At 41.9% G+C, this 21,511-nt stretch overlaps 1 protein-coding gene across 2 annotated transcripts in view; it reads left to right on the forward strand.

The window, feature by feature from the left end:
* Window positions 1-21,511, forward strand: part of DSN1 (DSN1 component of MIS12 kinetochore complex) — a 30,206-nt gene that overhangs the window by 6,781 nt on the left and 1,914 nt on the right. For both annotated transcript variants that reach the window (XM_081934857.1, XM_081934856.1), the window contains exons 3-10: window positions 1-247; window positions 3,878-3,951; window positions 5,031-5,103; window positions 12,032-12,119; window positions 15,239-15,298; window positions 18,781-18,852; window positions 19,714-19,861; window positions 21,230-21,317. The exon at window positions 1-247 is cut by the window's left edge and continues 98 nt beyond it. In XM_081934857.1, coding sequence (XP_081790983.1) covers window positions 1-247; window positions 3,878-3,951; window positions 5,031-5,103; window positions 12,032-12,119; window positions 15,239-15,298; window positions 18,781-18,852; window positions 19,714-19,861; window positions 21,230-21,317 — 850 coding nt within the window. The remainder of the gene's footprint in view (window positions 248-3,877; window positions 3,952-5,030; window positions 5,104-12,031; window positions 12,120-15,238; window positions 15,299-18,780; window positions 18,853-19,713; window positions 19,862-21,229; window positions 21,318-21,511) is intronic.

Here is a 21,511-nt window from a genome sequence, read left to right on the forward strand (position 1 = left end):
AGCCATTCAGCGATGTTGGTCAAGACTACCAAACAAAAATGCCATCCAAAAGATAATCTGAAGAATGAGTGTTCCCATGGGCTTGAAAAAGCATCCTCGCAGGGTATTGAGCCTATAACACACCATGCTTCAACTTCATTTAATGTATCCATTGGGCAGCTCCCTAGCCCAAAAGTTGCACGACGCTCCATGAGACGCTCCATGAATCGCCGGAAGTCATTGCCACCTTTTCATGTCGATATTTTGGGTATGTTTCCTTGACGCAAACCACAATTAAGGATAAATTTGGTAGGAAGAAGGCAACATGAGTTGAGTTCTGAAAGAAGCTCAAGAAAGACTCAAGTGTCTATACAACAATGCACAGAGTATGAGGAATAAACAGGGAGAATTAGAAATTCAAGTAAATGAGGGCAGATATGATAATTGTTGCCATTACAGAAACTTGGTGGGATGAAACCCACAAATGGAACATACAGCTAAAAGGATTTAAATTATTCAAAAGAAATAGACCAAATAAAAGAAGAGGTGAGGTTTCACTATATATAAGAAATAACTACATCTCTACAGAAATAGAGCACAACAATGATGAGAACTATCTTGAATGCATTTGGGTCAATATTAAAGTGGGGGGGGGGGGGAATGACATTGCCATAGGTCTATACTACACGCCATCCAACCAAGCAGAGGAAGTAGATGAACTTTTTGCTAGTCAGCTAACTAAGGTATGTAGGAAGCACACCACAATAATAATGGGGGATTTTAACTACCCTGACATCAACTGGGAAACAAACTCTGCACCAAGTGGAAGATCCAACAGGTTCCTAACGAACCTAGCAGACAACTTTGTTTCCCAAAAAGTAGAGAAGGGAACAAGGGGATCGGCCATATTAGACTTAATTCTCACTAACAGGGAGGAAATGATAGAAGGTGTTGAAGCCAAAGGAACCCTGGGGGCAAGTGACCATGCAATATTGGAATTCAACATTATGCAAACACAGATAGTAAAATAAAGTGAAACTAGAGTCTTGGACTTTAAGAGAGCTAATTTCAATAAACTTAGAGAGATCTTGGGAAGGATTCCATGGATGAGAATCCTCAAGGGGAAAACAACTCAAGAAGCTTGGGAAATTTTGAAAAATGAGATTATAAAAGCCCAGTCTAGTACAATACCAATGAAGAAGAAAAATAACAGCTCCCAAAAGAAATCAGCATGGCTGCATAAAGAACTCTCTGACAAATTGAAAGACAAAAAGGGTAAGTATAAAAAGTGGAAAGGGGGGGACATAACTAAGGCAGAATATCAGCAAATAGCCTGAGCCTGTAAAGATGAAATGAGGGAAAGCTAAGGCTCACAGTGAAGAAAGGCTTGTGGCAAAAGTAAAAAATAACAAAAAAAGCTGCTTCCAACATGTTAAAAACAAGAAAAAAGTCAAGGAAACAATTGGTCCATTGCTGGGAGAAAGTGGCAAGAAGGTGACAAGCAACAGGGAGAAAGCAGAACTATTTAACTCATTTTTTGCATCTGTCTTTACACAAAGGGAAAAAAACAGTCCAACCTATCAAAAACAGCACCACAAAAATCAGATTAGGAACACAAATTGAAATAGAAAAGAAAATGGTAAGTGAGCACCTGTCTACCCTAGACAAGTTCAAATCACCAGGACCGGATGGATTACACCCCAGGGTTCTGAAGGAACTGGCAGATAACATCTCAGAACCTCTGAACTATATCTTCCAGAGATCCTGGAGCACCGGGGAACTGCCAGAGGACTGGAAAAGAGCTGATGTGGTTCCCATCTTCAAAAAAGGGAGAAAAAAAAGGTCCAGGAAACTACAGACCTATCAGCCTGACCACAATACCAGGGACGATTCTGGAAAAGATAATCAAGCAATGAATTAGCGAACACCTAGAAGTAAACAAAGTAATAGGCAAAAGCCAACATGGGTTTGTCAAAAACAGATCATGCCAGACTAATCTTATTGCATTGTTCGACAAAGTGGCAAAATTAGTGGACCAGAGGAATGCCGTCGATATAATGTACTTGGATTTCAGTAAGGCATTTGATAACCCACTGGTAGATAAAGTAGAAAAATGTGGATTAGACAGCATCACCACCAGATAGATTTGTAACTGGCTGACCAACCATACTCTGTGTAGTCCTCAATGGAACTGCATCTACATGGAGGGAAGTATGCAGTGGAGTACCCCAAGGCTTTGTTTTAGGCCCAGTACTCTTCAACATCTTCATCAATGATTTGGATGAGGAGATAAATTTGGAGCTCATCAAATTTGCAGATGATACCAAGCTGGCAGGAACAGCCAACACTCCAGAAGATACAGAAGGATACAAGGTTGACAAACTTGAACATTGGGCACTATCTAACAAAATGAAATTCAATGGTGAAAAAAGTAAGGTTCTACATTTAGGCAAGAAAAACAAGATGCACAGGTACAGTATAAGTGTAAATATGAGCCAGGAGTGTGCAGCAGCTGCCAAAAAAGCCCAACACAGTTCTAGGCTGCATCAACAGAGGGATAGAATCAAGATCGCGTGAAGTGTTAATACCACTTTATAATGCCTTGGTAAGACCACACTGGGAATACTGCATTCAGTTCTGGTCGCCACAATGTAAAAAAGATGTGGAGACTTTAGAAAGAGTGCAGAGAAGAGCAACAAAGATGATTAGGGTACTGGAGACTAAAACATACGAAGAATGATTGAAGGAACTGGGTATGTCTAGTTTAATGAAAAGAAGGACTAGGGGAGACATGATAGCAGTGTTCCAATATCTCAGGGGTTGCCACAAAGAAGAGTGAGTCAAACTATTCTCCAAGGCACCTGAGGGTAGAACAAGAAGCAATGAGTGGAAACTAAACAAGGAGAGAAGCAACATTAACTAAGTAGAAATTTCCTGACAGAACAATTAATCAGTGGAACAGCTTACCTCCAGAAATTGTGAATGCCCCAACACTGGAAGTCTTTAAGAAGATGCTGGATAGCCATTTGTCTGAAACAGTATAGGGTTTCCTGCCTAGGAAGGGGGTTGGACTAGAAGACCTCCAAGGTCCCTTCCAACTCTGGTATTGTATTGTATTGTATTGTAAGCTATGTGAACAGATGGCACCCTAAAATTTGCTTTCAGCTGAACTATGCAACTGGTTGCTGCATAATACTGGGGTTAGCTTTTTTTTTAATGGACTTTCTGCCTTCCCAGGACAAGAATCTTTAGCATTAGATTGGAAGAACTGAAAGTTTACTCTTTTAATACACACTTTTTTGTGTACTGAAGATTTGGGCTTTTTTAGCATAATGTATGTCTTAGTCTAAAGACCATGCACTCCTTTGATTACCAAGGCAATAGACACATTTTCAGAACTTTTAGTTTTACCCATTTAAGTGGCTCTAGGTGTTGCAGAGAAGATGTGGTGCTACATTACAGGCCACTGATTGCCTGTTTATGGTCTAAAACATTGTTCACCTGCCCTTAAATAATTGCACTATGATTTTCAAAAAATGCTCTTTAGAAACTCTAAGTAAATGAAGTAGTAATGAAGTTACTACTAATGAAGTTGTGAAAAAATTGGCATAAAGTGGTCTCATTTAATTTATTATTCATCTATTTAATTTATTATTTTCCAACCTTCTCTAAAGATAGTGAACATCAATTCTTATCCAGCACCAAGTTAGAGGAAGGCTCTGTTCTTGTAATAATGTTTACCTGTTCAGAGATAAGTACCACTGCGTAAGGTTTGCTTGTGGATTGTAAAAACGTAAATTGTCTAAAAATATTAGGCATAGTGTTCAATTATTAAAATATAGTAATTTGAAAACATTATTTCCAAAACTGAAACAATACCATTTTGCTGAACTTTCAGACTTGAGTAAGGCAATTAGCCTGGATTTGCCAGAGGTTGAGAGAATGGCAGCACTTCTTCTTTCTAGTTTCCAGGTAAAGTTCAAGTTATATCTTAATGGGGTTGCCACTGTGGAAAAGTGGTGACTGACTACACAGGGTTTTTCTTTGTTGAGTTGGATACAATGGTGATGGTAGCATGATGAACTCAGCAAGGGGGAGACCTATATATTGTAAGAATGCACAAGCTGCTATCTAAGCTAGACTCTTATCAGAATGAGTCCTGATTAGCAATGAAGTTCTTATTATAGAAAGTGCTAATTTTATTGATGTGGTTATTGAGAACTACCATATTTTTCGGAGAAGACCACGCACCTGAGTATAAGACACATCTTAGTTTTGGGGGAGGAAAATAGGAAAAAAAAATCTGCTTACCAGGTATTCATTTTTATTCCCATAGCACCAGAAAAGCAAGCAAACACAATAGTATAATAAAATGACGCTTTTGTCACTTTTTTTCTTTTTCCCAGGCCCAGGGTGTGTGTGGTGGTATCTTAATAAGCTTAACTAGATGTCTGGGCATTCAGCCAAAAGCACTTAACACCTCATAAAATGTCACAAAACTGAATCAACAAGCCAGCCCAGTGTTTGCCTGAAGGAAAGCATTGAGAAAACTCAGATAGCCTATAGGAAAAATCCCTGCCTTGCCCTTAAAGGAATTTTCCCCAAAAGAATAGAATTAGTTACAGGAACTTGGGAAATTTTTCCAACACAGTAAAAATATTGAAGCTTTTTTTCAGCCCTAATGAGGTGCTAACAACGAGTAAAGTGATGTTCTGTGCTTTGCCTGAATGACTTGTTAGCACCTCATTAGGGCTGAAAAAAAGCTTCCAAAAAAGCTACATTCTGAGTATAAGACGCACCCAAATTTCCACCCTCTTTTTTTGGGGGGGGAGGTGCATCTTATACTCTGAAAAATACGGTAGTTGATTTATACAATAAGTGCATTTCTAATTACTGAAGCCTGATTGGGGTTTTGGTTGCAGTACATACAGTATATGGCTAAAGGTTCTCTTATTTTTAGTAGCATTGTTGAAAAGTTAAATTTTAGCATGGATTCTGTGTACATTTAAAGATCAAATACATTCAAATTTATTTTTTTTCTTTCCTGTTAGTACTCTGCACAAAAGCTTCAGCAGTCTCTGGGGCACATGGAAGGCTTTGATTTTGAAACTTTTCAGCAGAATGGTAGGTTTTATATATGGTTTACCTCAAGAGAGAAAAGCTTATGTCTCATCTGAAGAACACCTGGGAATCAATTTGGTCAAGACTGTTGATCTTAAAACAAGTATTCTGAGAAGCTGATTCTCAGCAACCTAAAAACCTATCCAAATTATTTCGGAAGAGAATTTTAAAGGAAATCTGCCATATTTCATTCTTAAATGTGTTAACTTGGCTTTTGGTCTTCACTGAACATAGCAGTTGAGGGGGGAAAACCCCCCTCAGATAACTAACATGCAGGTATTTGCAACTAGCAAAGATTTGGAAATGTGGACCAATGGTCTATCACATTGATGGTGAACCTTTTCGGCACAGAGTGCCCAAACTGGAAAGCGTATGCATGTGTGTGCATGTGCCCACGCTAGAGTGCCAGAGACCCGAAGAACAGCTGGCCGGTGTGCACATGCCTTTTTTATTTTGCCGTTTTTTGGGGTGTTTTCAGGCTGCTTTGGGGCCCGTTTTCCAGGGCGTTTTCCAGCTGTTTTTCAGGCCAAAACCAGTTTGAAAAATTGCCTGGAAAATGCCCTGAAAAATGCCCTGAAAATGGCCCAAGAAACAGCCTGAAAACGGCCTGGAAAATGTCCCAAAAATGATCTAAAAATGACCTGAAAACAGTCCAAGAAACAGCCTGAAAATGCCCTGTGTTTTGGCCATTTTTCGGGCCCTTTTCTGGCACTCCAGGGCGCACAAAGACCAGTTGGTGGCGGCGCATGTGCCCACAGAAAGGGCTCTGTGTGCCACCTCTGGCACACGTACCATAAGTTCGCCATCACAGATTTATTAGCAGGACACTGATTAGGCATATAAACTATTGTACAATAGAAGGTGTAGCAGAACCTAAGAATGGAGTCAAATGAGGAATCAATCTAGAACAGGCCTGTCAAACTGGTGGCCTATGTGCTGGATGCATCACGCGTAGGCCACACCCACCCTGGCTCTGCAAAGGCAAAAAACCACGCTACATCACAATGTTTCACGTTAACGCAGTCAGGTTTGACACTCGTGGTCTAGAGTATGTGTGGCCGCAAATGGACTAAGTGCAACCCCTCTTGAATTCTGTTGACCTTTATCTAACACTAAGTTAATGCTGACAATTAGTTGAGTAGATTCCTGTGCATAAGCATGATTAACAATAATTTAATTGGAACTTCATATGTATGTGGTCCTTATCTTTCACGTTTGACATTTACTTGCTAACACTGATTCTTCTCTGTTATACATTACCTTTGGCATCCCATTATGTGAATTGAAATTTTATTTAGGAATACAACCAATGATTCCTTCTTTCTGTGTATTACAAGAGAAAATCAATGGTGGTAGACAAAAGTTCAGGAAAATTTGTCCTTCAACCTTAGTAGAATACAGAATTTTCCTGTTATCGTAGAGACAGCAGCCAGACTTGGGTATGCTCCGTCCATTAACCAATCGGACTGAGTCTACACTTATGATGTCATCGGGCCCTTGTGGCTCCTCCCCAGTTTTCAGACTCCGTCCAACCTGGACTGGCTGTGAGAATTGATCTCTCCTCCAAATTATTTAATTATATCTTTAATTGGTGAATTTTAAAAAAAATTGTTCTTCCTTTAAATTGATTCCATAAATAATCCTTTATTCTACAAATTGGAGGGAAATTCGAAACTGATCTCTGGCTGCCTCTCCTCGTCTGATTGCCTGCGGCCACGAGTTCACTCAGGAAGCCTGCCTTGCAATCAGTTCGGCCAGCTCACGAGCTACAGCTCCACGGCTGTTTCCCCGTGGCGCTCCTTGATTCTGGGCACTCAGAGGGACACGTGACCGTCCGTTTCGCGCACAGCGGTTTCAGGCGAGTCTGGTGGTCATTCTGCAGATTACCTGGCCACACTTAGTATTGGTGGCCATTTTGCGGGTCAGAAAAGCCCGCGAAGATAGTGGTGGCCAATTTGATAGTCAAAAACTATCAGGCTAAGGCCTGGGCTGTTAGGGCCTCTACAGCCACTTCCTTTTTCTCCAGGGCGGCCCTGGTTTGGAGTGAACAGCTTCAGGAGCACATCGCTCCTACTGACACTAGATCACATAGGGATCTCAACAAGATCAGGACAGCGGTTGAATTTGGGGCTGATTTTTTCCTTAATGCTGCTAGATTTGCTTCTAAAGCCATGGCCTCTTCGGTCACGGCCAGGCGTCTGCTTTGGCTCAAGCCATGGCAGGCAGATGTCCGTACCAAATGGCGCCTAGCAGCCTCCCCATTCAGTGGCACCTTATTATTTGGTAATCCCTTAAGACCCGTACCTCACAGAATTTAAAGACAAATGCAAGGTCCTTTCATCCATCTACAAGAAACAGGACAGTCGGCCCGCTCCTTTCTATAGGAGGTCTTTCGACTGGCGGACGGGGGACCTTTCTTCCCCTGTCCACAATGCCAATCCTACACTCCAGACAGGGATCTCACCAGGTCCAATAGAAACATACAGCGTTTCCCCTCCAAGAAATCTTACCATGGAGGCAACCACCATTTTTCATGTAGGAAATAACTATCTGGACTCTCTTCCGATTGGAGGCTGCCTGGCGTTCTTTGCCCACCACTGGGAGGAGACCACAACAGACAATTGGGTACTCAAAACTCAAATTTGGTCTCATGCTAGAATTCCTCTCCATTCCCCAGGAACACTTCGTGCCATGCCCGGTCTCTCGGGTGTCCTCGCAAGAGAGCACTGAGGGAACAGGCCATTCAGCACCTGTTGGAGATCAGGGCCATCCAACCGGTTCCTCCCCATCAGGAAGGGCAGGGTTTTTATTCCCACCTCTTTGTAGTACTGAAGAATTCCAGGGGGTGGAGAGCAATTTTAGATCTAAAAACATTGAACCGCCACATTGTCTATCGTTGGTTCAAAATGCATTCTCTGTACACCATCCTCCAGGCGGTCAGGAAAGGCGACTTCCTCACGTCGGTAGACTTGACCGAAGCTTACCTTCATATCCCCATCTTCATAGACCACTGAAAATATCTCCACTTCTCCTATGGGGGGAGGCACTTCCAATACCGAGCTCTTCCGTTCGGTCTATCCTCTGCTCCCAAGGTATTCACAAAAGTACTGGCAGCACTGGCCACCCACAACAGGTCATCCCCAGTTTGGATTCTCTGTTACCTGGATGACATCCTCTTGTTGTCCAAGTCTCCGGTTCAGGCAGAAAGAGATCTCGCCCTCACCATTCACACCTTGCGGAATCAAGGGTTCGGGGTGAATCTCAAAAAGAGTCACCTCGTTCCCAGCACTCGCCTTCTCCACCTCAGGGTCTTGATAGACACCATGGCAGAAGGGGTGTTCCTATCCAATGACCGCATTCTCAGTCTGAGGGAACTTGTCAGGAAGGTGCTACGTCTACGCAAGGCATCCCTTCTTCTTCTCTTCCAAGTCTTGGGCAAAATGGTATCCTGCTTCGGGATTGTCCCGTGGGCCAGGTTTCACAGCAGGAGCCTTCAATGGTTCATGCTTCCACATCAAAAGGCCGACAGGGACAGCTCTCCTCTCAGGGTCCCCCTTCCCAGACAGGTATTACACTCTCTCAAATGGTGGCAGTCCCCGGCAATTTTGCAAGGGACTTTATTCAGGGAGCCGTGCCATCTCACACTTACGACGGATGCAAGCCTGACAGGATGGGGGGCACACATGCAGGACCTAGTGGCTCAGGGTCAGTGGTCCCTCGAAGAGAGCCAAAACAGCATAAATTGGCTAGAATTGCGGGCGGTTCGTTTCGCCCTCAGACACTTCCACCACAGAGTTCAGACCCGACACATATTAGTCCTCACGGACAATACCACAACCAAAGCACACATAAACAGACAGGGGGGAACTGGTTCCTGGTCCCTGATGCAGGAGCCCAACCTCTTGTGCCAGTGGGCGGAATCTCACTTGTCATCTCTCAGGGCAGAACACATCTCAGGGGTCTCCATTGTCCAAGCAGACTGGCTGAGCCGGACAACGATAGATCAGGCGGAGTGGAGCATCCATGTGAACCTCTTCCATCGCCTGAGACTACAGTTCGGCTTCCCAATCCTAGACCTATTCACGATGGCAGACAACAATCAGGTACCCAGGTATTACTCGAGGTTCATGGACCCCATGGCAGAAGGAGTAGACGCTCTCAGATGCCAGTGGCCCAGGGGTCTCCTGTATGCATTTCCTCCCCTTCCCCTCATTCAGAGGTTAATTTAAAAAATGCTGGAGCAGGAGGCAGAACTGTTGCTGCTAGCGCCGAATTGGCCACGCTGGCCTTGATATGCCAACCTAGTGACTCTGTCAATCTCCACCCCATGGCACATCCCACGGTCAATGTTCCCTCTAATTTTTTTTCAGTGTGTGCGGAAAAGTATAGTGTTTGAGCGGCACATTTTCATGCCTGAGCACCTGATTTTTTTTTAGCCATAATTGCCATCAGAGGGGGAGGGGGGAAGGAGGAAAAGGGTCCCCTCCCTCTCCCTCAGACCCCTAGGAAGGAAGGAAGGAAGGGAAGGGAGGGGGAGGGAAAGGAAAGGAAATGGGAAAGAAAAAAAGGAAAGGGGAAAGGAAATGGAAAAGAAGGAAAGGAAAAAGGAAAGGAGAAAGGAAAGGAAATGGAAAAAAGGAAAGGGAGAGAGAAAGGAAAGGAAATGGAAAAGTAAAGGAAAAGGAAAGGAAAAGAGAAAGGAAATGGAAATGATGGAAAGGAAAAAGGAAAGCAAATGGAAGAGAAGGAAAGGAAAAAGGAAAGGAAAGGAGAAATGAAAGGAAAAGAAAGGAAAGGAAGATAGAAGAAGGACAGAAAGGGAAAGGAAAGAGTGGAATGGATTGGTACTGCTCAAAAATCAAGTCTCAAGAACCCATGGACCCCTTTGGCTCAGACAGTCCAATTCCATGCTGGTTCCCTCTCTCCCCAAAGTGAAGGGATCGCAGAAAGACTGCCCAGTCCAGAACGGGGCTTCAGACGACGCAATGCCTGAGAAACCCCGGATGTGCAGAGAAAAGCAGGCAACAACCAGCGAATCATATTTTCCTAAGAACCAACGAAGCCCCATAAGACCAATGGGAATTCTCCCTTCTGCAGCGTCATCTGTCTCTGGGTAGAGTCTTTCTTGATTTCACCAACCATAGATGGAAGAGAGAGTTCGGTGCAGAGAGAGAGAAGGAAGGGAGGGGGGATATTTTCAGTCATATTTTAAGAAATTAAAAAACACTGCGCTGCAGTTTGAAACTTCTGCGTGGCATTTTGTTGTTATGTGCGCGGCCGCGCAGGCGCGCAGCTTAGAGGGAACATTGCTCAAGGTGTCTACTGTCTCTACACCCAGGGTCAGTTTGTCATCCCGACCCCCAGTGGCTGCAATTAACCGCATGGCGATTGAGTGGCAAGCCTTAACAGCCGCTAACATCTCCCTCAACGTCATTGCTACCATTCAGGCATCACGCAGAAGCTCTACTAACCACATTTATGATGCCACGTGGCGTACTTTTGCTCTGTGGTGTTCCAACCAGACTGTTGACCCATTTAAGGCATCCATTCTGCAGATATTGGACTTCCTGCAGAGGGGGCTTGATCAGGGACTTACCCCTAACACGCTACGCCGCCAGGTGGCCGCTCTGGCCTCTGTTCTGGACGCCCTGGCATCCGAACATCTACCTTCTCACTCCTTTATCCAGAGATTTCTCCGTGGAGCATCCAGCGTGCGTCCCCCTGCCATACATAGATATCTAACTTGGGACTTAACTCGTGTCCTAGAGGCTTTGACTTCCACGCCCTTTGAACCTATGAGATCCACTTTTTTGAAACTGTTGTCCTTCAAAATGCTGTTTTTGGTGGCTGTAACCTCAGCCAGACGTATTTCTGATTTGGCTGCTCTTTCAGTCAGGCATGACTTGTGCGTGTTCCATCCAGACCGAGTTGCCTTAAGACTGGACCCGACATTCATACTGAAGGTCAATACCTGTTTCCACCAAGGTCAGGAGTTGACCTTATCTGATTTCTGTCCGTCTCCCCGTCACGAGAGGGAGCAAAAGTGGCACACTCTTTACGTACGTCATGCCCTCAAGATCTACATCGACCGCACCGCCTCGTTCCGCCACTCGGAAGCTCTCTTCATCTCCTTTCGCCAGGCCTCCTTGGGTACCAAGGCTTCATTGTCTAGTCTGGGGCGCTGGATAAGAGCCTGTATTAAATTGTCTTATGAACTTCAATCCATACAGGTCCCTGCAAACATTACAGCTCACTCTACACGCAGTGCTGCGACATCTGCAGCTTGGTCCACTCAAGCCACCTTGTAAGAAGTTTGCCGGGTGGCCACCTGGGCGTCTCCCAGTCTTCATACGTCATTACAAGTTGGACAAATATGTGTCGGCTGATGCGGCCTTTGGGCGCAGGGTGCTGCAACAAGTGCTTGTGCCCTAATGGACCTTTTTTACAATTTCCCACCCTAGTGGACAGCCCAGTCTTGGTACGTTCCAGTCTGGCTGCTGTCTCTACGATAACAGGAAAATGGGCGTTGGTCCTTACCTAATACGCTCACTTTCTGGTAGAGTAGAGACAGCAGCCAGCCCCGCCTTGGCATGGGTCATGTGAGGAGATTCCTTATGCGGAGGAGAGAGAGAGAGAGATACAGTGACTATGGACTTTCACTTTTTGCTCACAATTCTCACTTGAGTCTACAGTTTTCCTTCATCTGAAACTGGGAAGGAGCCTCAAGGGCCCAATGACATCGTAAGTGTAGACTCAGTCCAATTGGTTAATGGACCGAGCATACCCTAGTCTGGCTGCTGTCTCTATTCTACCAGAAAATGAGCGTATCAGGTAAGGACCAACGCCCAAACTCATCTCCCCCCCTTCCCCTTAGTGATCTCTCATATAGCATTTCATCCTATTCACTCTGGGTTTTCATTATCTTTTCCAGTGAGCTCACTTTCAGAAGAGTTGAGGCTCCATACAAAGAAACTGATCCTGGATGGAATGGTGCAGAAATGCTTTGATGACCCCAAATGGTAAAATGACTAATTTTTTTTAATATGTTCCAACTAAAACATGTTCTTATAGTTATGTACCTGACATATGGTTATATATTTCATAAATTCTTGGTGATCTCTGAGCTTGGTTATTTTCCTGCAGACATTTAATTACAACAGTGCAAGGGAGCCTGGAATTTTCTGACTACCTAACAGTTTGCCCTGTCAGTCTTGGTGGGGATGTGGCTTCCTCCTTGATGGTTTCTTGACTAGGCTGCTTCTTGTTTCTTTCCTGATTGTTCATGTGGTGCTCTTTCCTGCTTATCAGGGGGTTAATTGCAGAAGTAGATCTATTCTAGGCTATTTGCTTCCTTCCTAGGCTGTTGACTATATTGTAAATGGTATGCACGGGTAGTCCTTGCCTTACAACAGTCCATTTAATGACCGTTCAAAGTTACAAAGGCACTGAAAAAAGTGACTTATGACCATTTTTCTATACTCATGACTGTTGCAACATCCCCATGGTCATGTGGTTTAGATTCGGATGCTTGACAACTGACTCACATTTATGACAGTTGCGGTGTCCTGGAGTCATGTGATCCCCTTTTGCAACCTTCTGACAAGCAAAGTCAATGGGGAAACCAGATTCATTTAAATTTTGTTATTATAAATAATAAATTATAATAAATTTGAATTTATTAGCCGCTCCCTTTCCAGGCAGGACTCGGGGCGGCGTACAATGGGCATATAGAACATAGAAACATGTGTACAAACACATAAACATACAAAAATACAGAGACACACATGGACGGAGGAGGTAACCAATTACAACATTTAGACAGTTAAAATCCCCATTAAAATACCCCAATTGTAAAAGACCCAATGTACAATTAAAATTTAAAATTTAAAAAGACAGTCAGGAGGAGTGAGAAAAATTACGGTTGAGCCAGGCCAGATAATTGAAAGAGGTGGGTCTTCAGCTGTACACGGAAGGAGCGGAGGTCGGAAGTAATCCTGATGTCACGGGGAAGGTCATTCCACAGGGCTGGGCCCATCACAGAGAAGGCTCTGCTCCTGGGTGTCGCCCCCCGACACTGTTTGGCGGACGGCACCCGGAGAAGTCCCTCTCTGTGTGAGCGAATTGGTCGCAGGGATGTGTGGGGCAGGATGCGATCCTGCATGTAACTAGGCCCTGTGCCATGAAGCGCTTTAAAGATCATAATCAAAACCTTGAAACGCACTCGGTAGACCACAGGAAGCCAGTGCAGCTCGCGCAGGAGAGGTGTTACAGGGGAGTATCTAGTCCTCCCCATAATCACCCGCGCGGCCGCGTTCTGGACCAACTGCAGTCTCCGAGTGCATCTCAAGGGAAGCCCCATGTAGAGAGCATTGCAGTAGTCCAGGCGAGACGTCACTAGCGCATGGGTGACTGTGCGTAGGGCATCCCGGTCCAATAAGGGGCGCAATTGGCGCATCAGGCGGACCTGATGGAACGCCCCCCTTGCCACGGCTGTTACATGGTCATCCATGGACAGCCGGGCATCTAGGAGGACGCCCAAATTGCGCACCTGTTCCATGGGGGCTAGTTGCACGCCCCCGATGGCCAGAGATGGAAGCACCTGGTTGAACCGGGAGGCCGGAAGCCACAGCCACTCCGTCTTGGAAGGGTTGAGTTTTAGTCGGTTGCCATCCATCCAGACCCGTACGGCCTCCAAACACCGGGACATCATTTCGACGGCCTCATTGGGGTGGTTCGGGGTGGAAATGTATAGCTGAGTATCATCAGCATACAGATGATATCCCACCCCCAAACCACGGATGATCTCGCCCAGCGGTTTTATGTATGTGTTGAACAGGAGAGGCGAGAGCACCGATCCCTGTGGCACTCCACATGTGAGTGGCCTCCGGGTCGATCTCTGTTCCCCTGCCAACACACGTTGCGTCCGGTCAGAGAGGTAGGAGCCAAACCACCGTAAAACGGTGCCCCTGACTCCCAACCCCTCTAGCCGGTGCAACAGGATACCATGGTCGATGGTATCGAACGCCGCCGAGAGATCTAATAGGACCAGGATAGAGGAACAACCCCTATCTCTGGCCCTCCAGAGATCATCAACCAATGCGACCAAGGCCGTCTCGGTGCTGTGCCCGGGACGGAAGCCGGACTGGCGCGGGTCTAGATAATCATTTTCCTCCAGGTGACGTGGGAACTGCTGTACCACCACACTCTCTACAACCTTCGCTAAGAAAGGAAGGTTGGAGACTGGACGATAATTGACTAGGTCCATTGGGTCCAGGGAAGGCTTCTTGAGCAGGGGCCTCACCACCGCCTCTTTCAAGGCGGCCGGTAGAGACCCCTCACCCAACGAGGCGTTCACTAGGCCCAGGAGCCAGTCGCGCGTAACCTCCCAGGATGCCAGTACAAGCCAGGAGGGACACGGGTCCAATAAACATGTGGTGGGTCGCACATGTTTTAACAACTGCAGCGATTCACTTAACAAATATGCCCAAAAAGTTATAAAGTAGGGCAAAACTCACTTAACAAATTTTTCATTTAGCAACATGACTTTTGGGCTCAATTGTAGTTGTAAGTTGAGGATTACCTGTACTCTTATTAATGCTCCATTATAGAACTTTCACAATATCAAGGACCTAAGAATAGAAGAAGATGAAATTATGACTTCACTTGATGTCATAGAACTCTTCATGTCCATAGATCCAGAAGTACCTCAAAAACCACTGCAGCATCACTACATAAACAGGCCTGCAACCTAAAAAAATATACTGAAACCCAGAATCACAACATTCATCAATCTTTGCCTTTCAGTTCAATGAACAAATATATTAAGAAATCATAGGAACACCCATGAATTCAGTACTCGGGATTCTTAGCTAAGATTGTGATCTAATGCCAGAAGCAGTAGCATTCTTACACAAACACTAAAACTTTAGATCTGCTTTCTAGATGATAAAGCTTAGAGAGTTACAATAACCCAACAGTTCACCCCCAAGCTACAGATATTCTCTTGGTTGTATGCTGGTTGCATAAGAATTGCAAATTATCATTATAGAAAGAACACAGCACAATACATTAGAAACCAATTTGTGGTTTCCTTTAACTTAATAGTGTCTTAACTCTCTGCATCTTCTTTCTATTTTAGCGGTCTGTCAGATCCTGCATTGAATAAATTGGTGACTTCCTTAAAGGACACAATTGTGAGGTAAGATAAGATTCCAAACCCAAATGCGCTGTAATAATAAGGGTGCTGCAGTAATCAACTCAACTTGGTGATTTTCAGTGAATAAATTTGATGAAAGTATCTAGGGAAGGTTTTGTTTTTTTTAGTGTAGTAATGTTTTACGACAGAAAGTGTGGCCATAAAAAGAGATTCTAGGTTCTCCAGTTACATCACTGCTTCACTGCCATACTTTTGCAAACCTTGGCGGTCAAAGAAGAAATTATTACTCCTAGCTAGGAAAAGATTGTCTTTCCTGGACAGTAAAGTGGTAAAGGGTTGATTTATCTTTGTTCTAAAATGAAGTCTTTTTATTTTGTCATTAAGTGTAGCTTAGTTTGTTCTAAAAGGAAGCTTGGTTAAAATAGTGCTGTATTAGATGTAGCCATCTGATTGTAGGCTAAAACATTCTTTCCCATCTGGTTCAAATTCTTCCCTCTCTCTCATGGTTAAACATAATTCAGCATTATATCTGAACTAATCGCCATGCAAATGAGAATGAACCTTAAGCATATTTGTTCTCATTAGCATAATATGTTGATGAATGATTAAAGGCTGTAAGTGGAGTGACAATGTGCAATTTGCTCCAGGAACAAGTGCAAACAACCATGGATTCTTCCTTTTCTTAAAATATCAGTAACATTATGCCCACATAAGAGAGAATCAAAATGTGTATTTTTAAAAAACATGTACCGTATTTTTCGGAGTATAAGACACACCTTTTTCCCTCAAAAAAGAGGCTGAAAATCTGGGTGCATCCTATACACTGAATACAGCATTTTTTAACCTCCCGAAACCCCACTCCCTTCACCAAAATGGCCATGCATAGCCTTTAGGAGGCTTTCAGAGTGCTCCTGGGGGCTGGGGAGGGCAGAAATGAGCGAAAAACGGGCTGTTTTTTGCTCAATTTTGCCCCTCCCCTCAGCCCCCAGGAGCACTCTATAAGCCTCCTAAAGGCTATGCATGCCCTTTTTTTGAAAAAAAAAAAACCATGCCATTTTCATGGCATAATTATAAATGTTACAACTATGCACTCCTGGAAGCATACTCTCAACTGGTTATTTTAAGGGTAATGTTTTAATGTTTTAATTTTAATTGATTTAGGGCTTTTAGAGCCATATTTATTCTTCTGTACAGTACTCTTAATTTTAACCTCCTCCACATATATACGTATATTTATAGTTATATTTATATTTGTATTTTATCTGTTATTTGTTGTGTGGACTGTACACCGCCCCGAGTCCCTTTTTGGGAGAGGGGGCGGTTTAGAAATGCGAAGAATAAATAAATAAAATAAAAACGGGCCGTTTTTGGGAGGTCTGCAGAGTGCAAAAACTTTTTGGTTTAATTTGCCTCTTCAAAATCTTTGTGCATCTTATACTCCAAAAAAATGGTATATGTTTGTCTTCCCATGAAAAGGAATCCCCAAACAATTTACAATTAAACATTACATTTGAAGTTAAAACAGGGGGTTGGAAGCAATTAATAAAAACAAAGAAGTTTTACAAGAATACAATACAAAATAAAATCTGCAAAATAAACATTAAAATATTAATAGAGAATGCAAGCGGTAATAAAAGAATTAAGAATCACAGTAGGATTAAAACATAAATTCTGGGGAAATAATATTAAAACATAAATTCTGGGAAAATTTGGCACAGTATTTACCTTGTGCCAAAAGAGATGATAAAGAATGGGTTGAAGGGTGTCCTAAGCAGGTCTTTCAATTATGTTATAAGTAGGATACAATGGGAAGAGACAATTTTTTAGATTTTAAATTGTAAATGGCTTTGTAGTTAAAGCAACCATCTTGAATTGCGACTGGGAAGAAAATGGAAGCTAGTGAAGACCATGAAGAACTTGAATATTATGTTTCTATTGCCTTATTGCAGTCATACCTCTGCCACAGCAGGTTGAAGTAAGTGAAGTTTCTGAGGTGTAGCCAAGGGCAGTCTAGAATACAACACATTGCAGTAATCTAGTGGAGCATTCTAGAGTCCTCTACATATCTATAAAAAGCAAATGACTCAGGATGTTGACTTTTGGATCCAGTCATTCAGGCTTTTAATGAACAAAATGTACTTGACTAATGGAACCAAAATTTTACAGCAATTTCCATGCTGTGCCTTTTTCTCTGTTTATTTGCTCTTAGTTTTCTTTATTCTTTTTGTGAAGTACCAAGTGATATTAGGCCATTGTTTTTTGTACTGATTTTTTCTAAATCTGATATGGTATGTTTTATAATGTACCGTATTTTTCAGAGTATAAGACGCACCTTTTTCCCTCAAAAAAAAGGCTGAAAATCTGGGTGCATCCTATACACTGAATACAGCATTTTTTGCCTCCTGAAACTCTGCCCTCTTCACCAAAATGGTTGTGCATAGCCTTTAGGAGGCTTTCAGATAGCTACTGGGGGCTGGGGAAGGCAGAAATGAGTGAAAAACGGGCCATTTTTGCTCAATTTTGCCCCCAGCCCTCAGGAGCACTCTATAAGCCTCCTAAAGGCTAGCCATGCCCTTTTTTTTAAAAAAATGGGCCATTTTCTGTTCGTTTTTGGCCCCCACCCCCCAGGAGCACTCTACAAACTCAAGGGCTATTCATGGGAGGTTTTAAAAAAGTTTCCTCTTCAAAACCTTGCTGCATCTTATACTCTGGTGCCTCTTATACTCCAAAAAATACGGTAATTGTAATACTTGTTTAACATGGACTAATAAAAACTTTTGTGCTTTATAAGCATTTTCTATTTATAAATTTAACCCATTCAATCATTCATTGAGTCTTTTAATGCCTTGATGTCATTTTCTGTTCCTGAAAGGGACAGAAGCTTTAAAGAATGCTTTCCTGTTAGTATTTATTTATTAATTTACTAAAATTTTACTTTAAAAAATCCATTGGTTAAAGTCTGTTATTTCTATTAAAACAATGAAACTGGAAGCAAGAAGAGGTTAATTCGTTTTATAAACCATATATCATCCATCCCTGAACCATGTTCATTAAGAAACTATTGAACTTTTAAAGATGGAAGAAAATTCCATTTTGATTGTAATAACCCCTCCAGCATTTCAGAGTAGTCATGTGTTATAGGCGAGATTGTTATAAGATCTTAAGATGGACTTTCTGTATTAAAGTAGGTAATAATTCTCAGGACCACATGAGCATTGCATAATGTATCATCCAAGCACTTGCATAAATCTGACTCCCAAAATTGTTTCAAACTATGGATTAGCTCTGTCTGTTTCCATCACATGAAAATTGAGTTAATTTTATTAGTCTTAACTGAATGGAACTGATTTATGAACATCCCGCGAGCATATGGAAGACAAAGAGTGTACAGTATTGATGGACCACGTAGTGCCATATACAATTCTCAAGAGACCTTTCTGTTAAGGCTACTTCAAGTTAATGACAGCAAATGACAGCACTAACGTCTCTGGTGCTGAAGCTAATTATAATCTGTATTTTAACAGGTTTTCAGCAGAGAATCAAGCTTGGGATGAGCTACTTCAATCTTATCAGAAAAAAATGGAAGAAATATCCAGGTTAGAATATTGGCTATCTTTATCTTTAGATTATTCTGAAAGCAGGGTTACAAAGTAAAAGGCTATAAAATTTATATAAGGTAATGCAATGGACAAGAACAGAAAAAAAGTGAGTATGGACAGGCCTATACATTTTAATTGCTATTAGTAGGTAAACTCCAAATATTAAAACTGATGTTTTTTAATATTTCCAAATAATCTAGAGTTAGCAATTTGAGTGAGGGAGCAGTAAAATGTAAACTGGTCAAAATTTGTTGATGCTGTTCAGTGGTTGAACTGAAATGGAAAGCAATAGTTGATATTGTTTTAATGACTAGCTGCTAAGAAATGCCTAACCTTCATCTCTCCAGGAAGGGAAGTTGGAAACTTCTAGAAGGGGAAGACTAGAGGTTGGGGGTTGTTGAAGATAAGGAGGCAGATCCAATTTTGAGGGTCAGGAAAGAGTTTTAACTAAGGAGTCAAGGTAGATATATAATTCCGTTAATGTTTGATCAGAATTTTTTCCTTGCTTTATTAACCTTATAATTGTTCATTGGGATTTGAAGTGTCTAAGGGCTACACCAGGTTTGGTAACATACAACAAATATAAAAGTAATATTGTACCTGTAAAGGGATTTGGTTTTTTTTATCCTGTACAGAAGGATTCCCTTCTCATTCCCCCAAAAGGTGAAGGAAAGACTTGCCAGTCAGATATTGTTGGGAAGTGATAGTTGGCATCTAGCTGAGAAAAAAGGGAGGACTGGGAACCCAGAATGAATGAATGAGGGTTGGGCCAAAATCTGACAATCACATACCCTGTAATAGTGAATTTACTGGCCATTAAGTGCTGATTATTGTGATCTTCTTTTTTATCTTTTTAAGGCAGCTAGAGTCATGCGAGCTGAAACAGGCACCAGAGGAATCTTTCAGCTACCTTGGGACATCCCAAGCCCATGTACTTCAAGCCAAGCCAGACTATCAGAAAATACTAGATTGTCAAGCAGAAGTCTTTTATTGCCTAGAGGGAGTGGTGAGTGATGACATCAGTTATTGTACCATTGTTTTGTCCCTCCTTACTGTCTCTTTAAAATTTTATGTTATTAACTAGCATGAATTTTAAAAAGGCAGTAAGGAATAATAGAAACTGAAAACCTTATAACAGAGGTAAAATAATAACCAAACTTAGATTGTTGAGGTAGAAAGGCACTTGAACAGTACACTTGTCAGGGAAGGAGGCAACATTTTTCCTGGGCATGAGGAATAGACAGTGAGGATGTGGGTAAAGCCATCTGAGTGATAGCAAGACTTGGAGATTTATATAATGATTAGGAATTTCTCAATGTGAAAGAATGTCAAAGCAAATAATGTACTAGAATTAGAAATTGTCAGGATTGACTAGGAGAGGCAGTGTGAGGCCAAATAATAATCTTGGAAAGCTCCAATTATAAGGTATAAATTCAACATCAACTTTCTAAGGAATAAAAATCACAAAGCAAATAAATAGATGTGCGAGAATAATTAGTTTAGATTTGTGTTATTTGTTTACAAAATGAGTGAAGAGGAATAATTTAGAATGCCTGTTAAGATGAAAAATATGTGTATTTTTCCATGCCTTTACACTGAAAGTTTTCATAAATGAAAGCAGGTTTCTAGAGATTTTTTGTAAGCTGAGAGATGGTATTTTAAGCTTGGTATAAATGAGACAATAAACAGATAAGAGGAACAGAGTGTATTAAAAGGGGTATTGCACAAGGAAAAGGGACAATCAACAACAAAAACCCTAGTGAAACCTTTTTTTCTACGTTTTTAAAGGAACTGCTCTGCTTTTAACTTTTTTTTACTATTTATCACATTCAGTAGTTCTGTATTGATTGCTATTGTGCTGTTCCCTTATTGTTTTCATTCTGTGCATTTCAAAGATATTGTTGATTTCTTGAATATTTTAAATATTTGAGAATATCAATTTAAATGAATTTCTTATTATATGACTTTTCTGTGCTGGCTAGGTTGGGGAGAAAACTAGGGATGGGAGATTAGCCACTCAGAATCTTGATCTAAAGAATGGCACACAATAAGAGGATAATTTATCTGGCTTTCTGTTCTGATTGGGTGAAGGAGTCAGATGATTGTAAGTGATAATGAGTTTCCAAGACAAAATGGATAAATCTTTCAATCAGACCTTGCTGAGTTTAGAATGAAATTCTGAAGGAGGCTAACCAAGAGTCTAAGAAGGAGGGAACTTCTTAAACATTTCCCATTGTTTGGTTGAATTTGGAAGTTCTGAATGATCCACCCCAGTGATATTTAGTTTACAATAATAGAGGGAACTGGTCATTTAAAGGATCAGAATAGATCATTTCTGCTGGATTTTCACCTTTTAAATAATATATCTTTTCAGCTTGATGAAATCAGTCAGTTGGTGAAAGTCTGTCAGACCTACGCGGAAGATACAACATTATATCTCCAGAAACTATCAGAAGAAATTGGTAAGTCATGGAGTGGCTATTATTTTTGTATAACTGAAACAAATTCCAAGTGTTTTTATTTCCATATCAAAGGTTTATTTTGTATATTTATTTAATTTCTACACTGCATGACTCCATGTATTAGACTCTGCCTAATATATATTACCCAATGCACAAAACCAAAAATAATCACTTGTTCATGTAAGTTACAAAAG

Source organism: Natrix helvetica (assembly GCF_964273705.1).
Source record: "Natrix helvetica genome assembly, chromosome: 1".
In the NCBI taxonomy this organism is placed as follows: Eukaryota; Metazoa; Chordata; class Lepidosauria; order Squamata; family Natricidae; genus Natrix; species Natrix helvetica.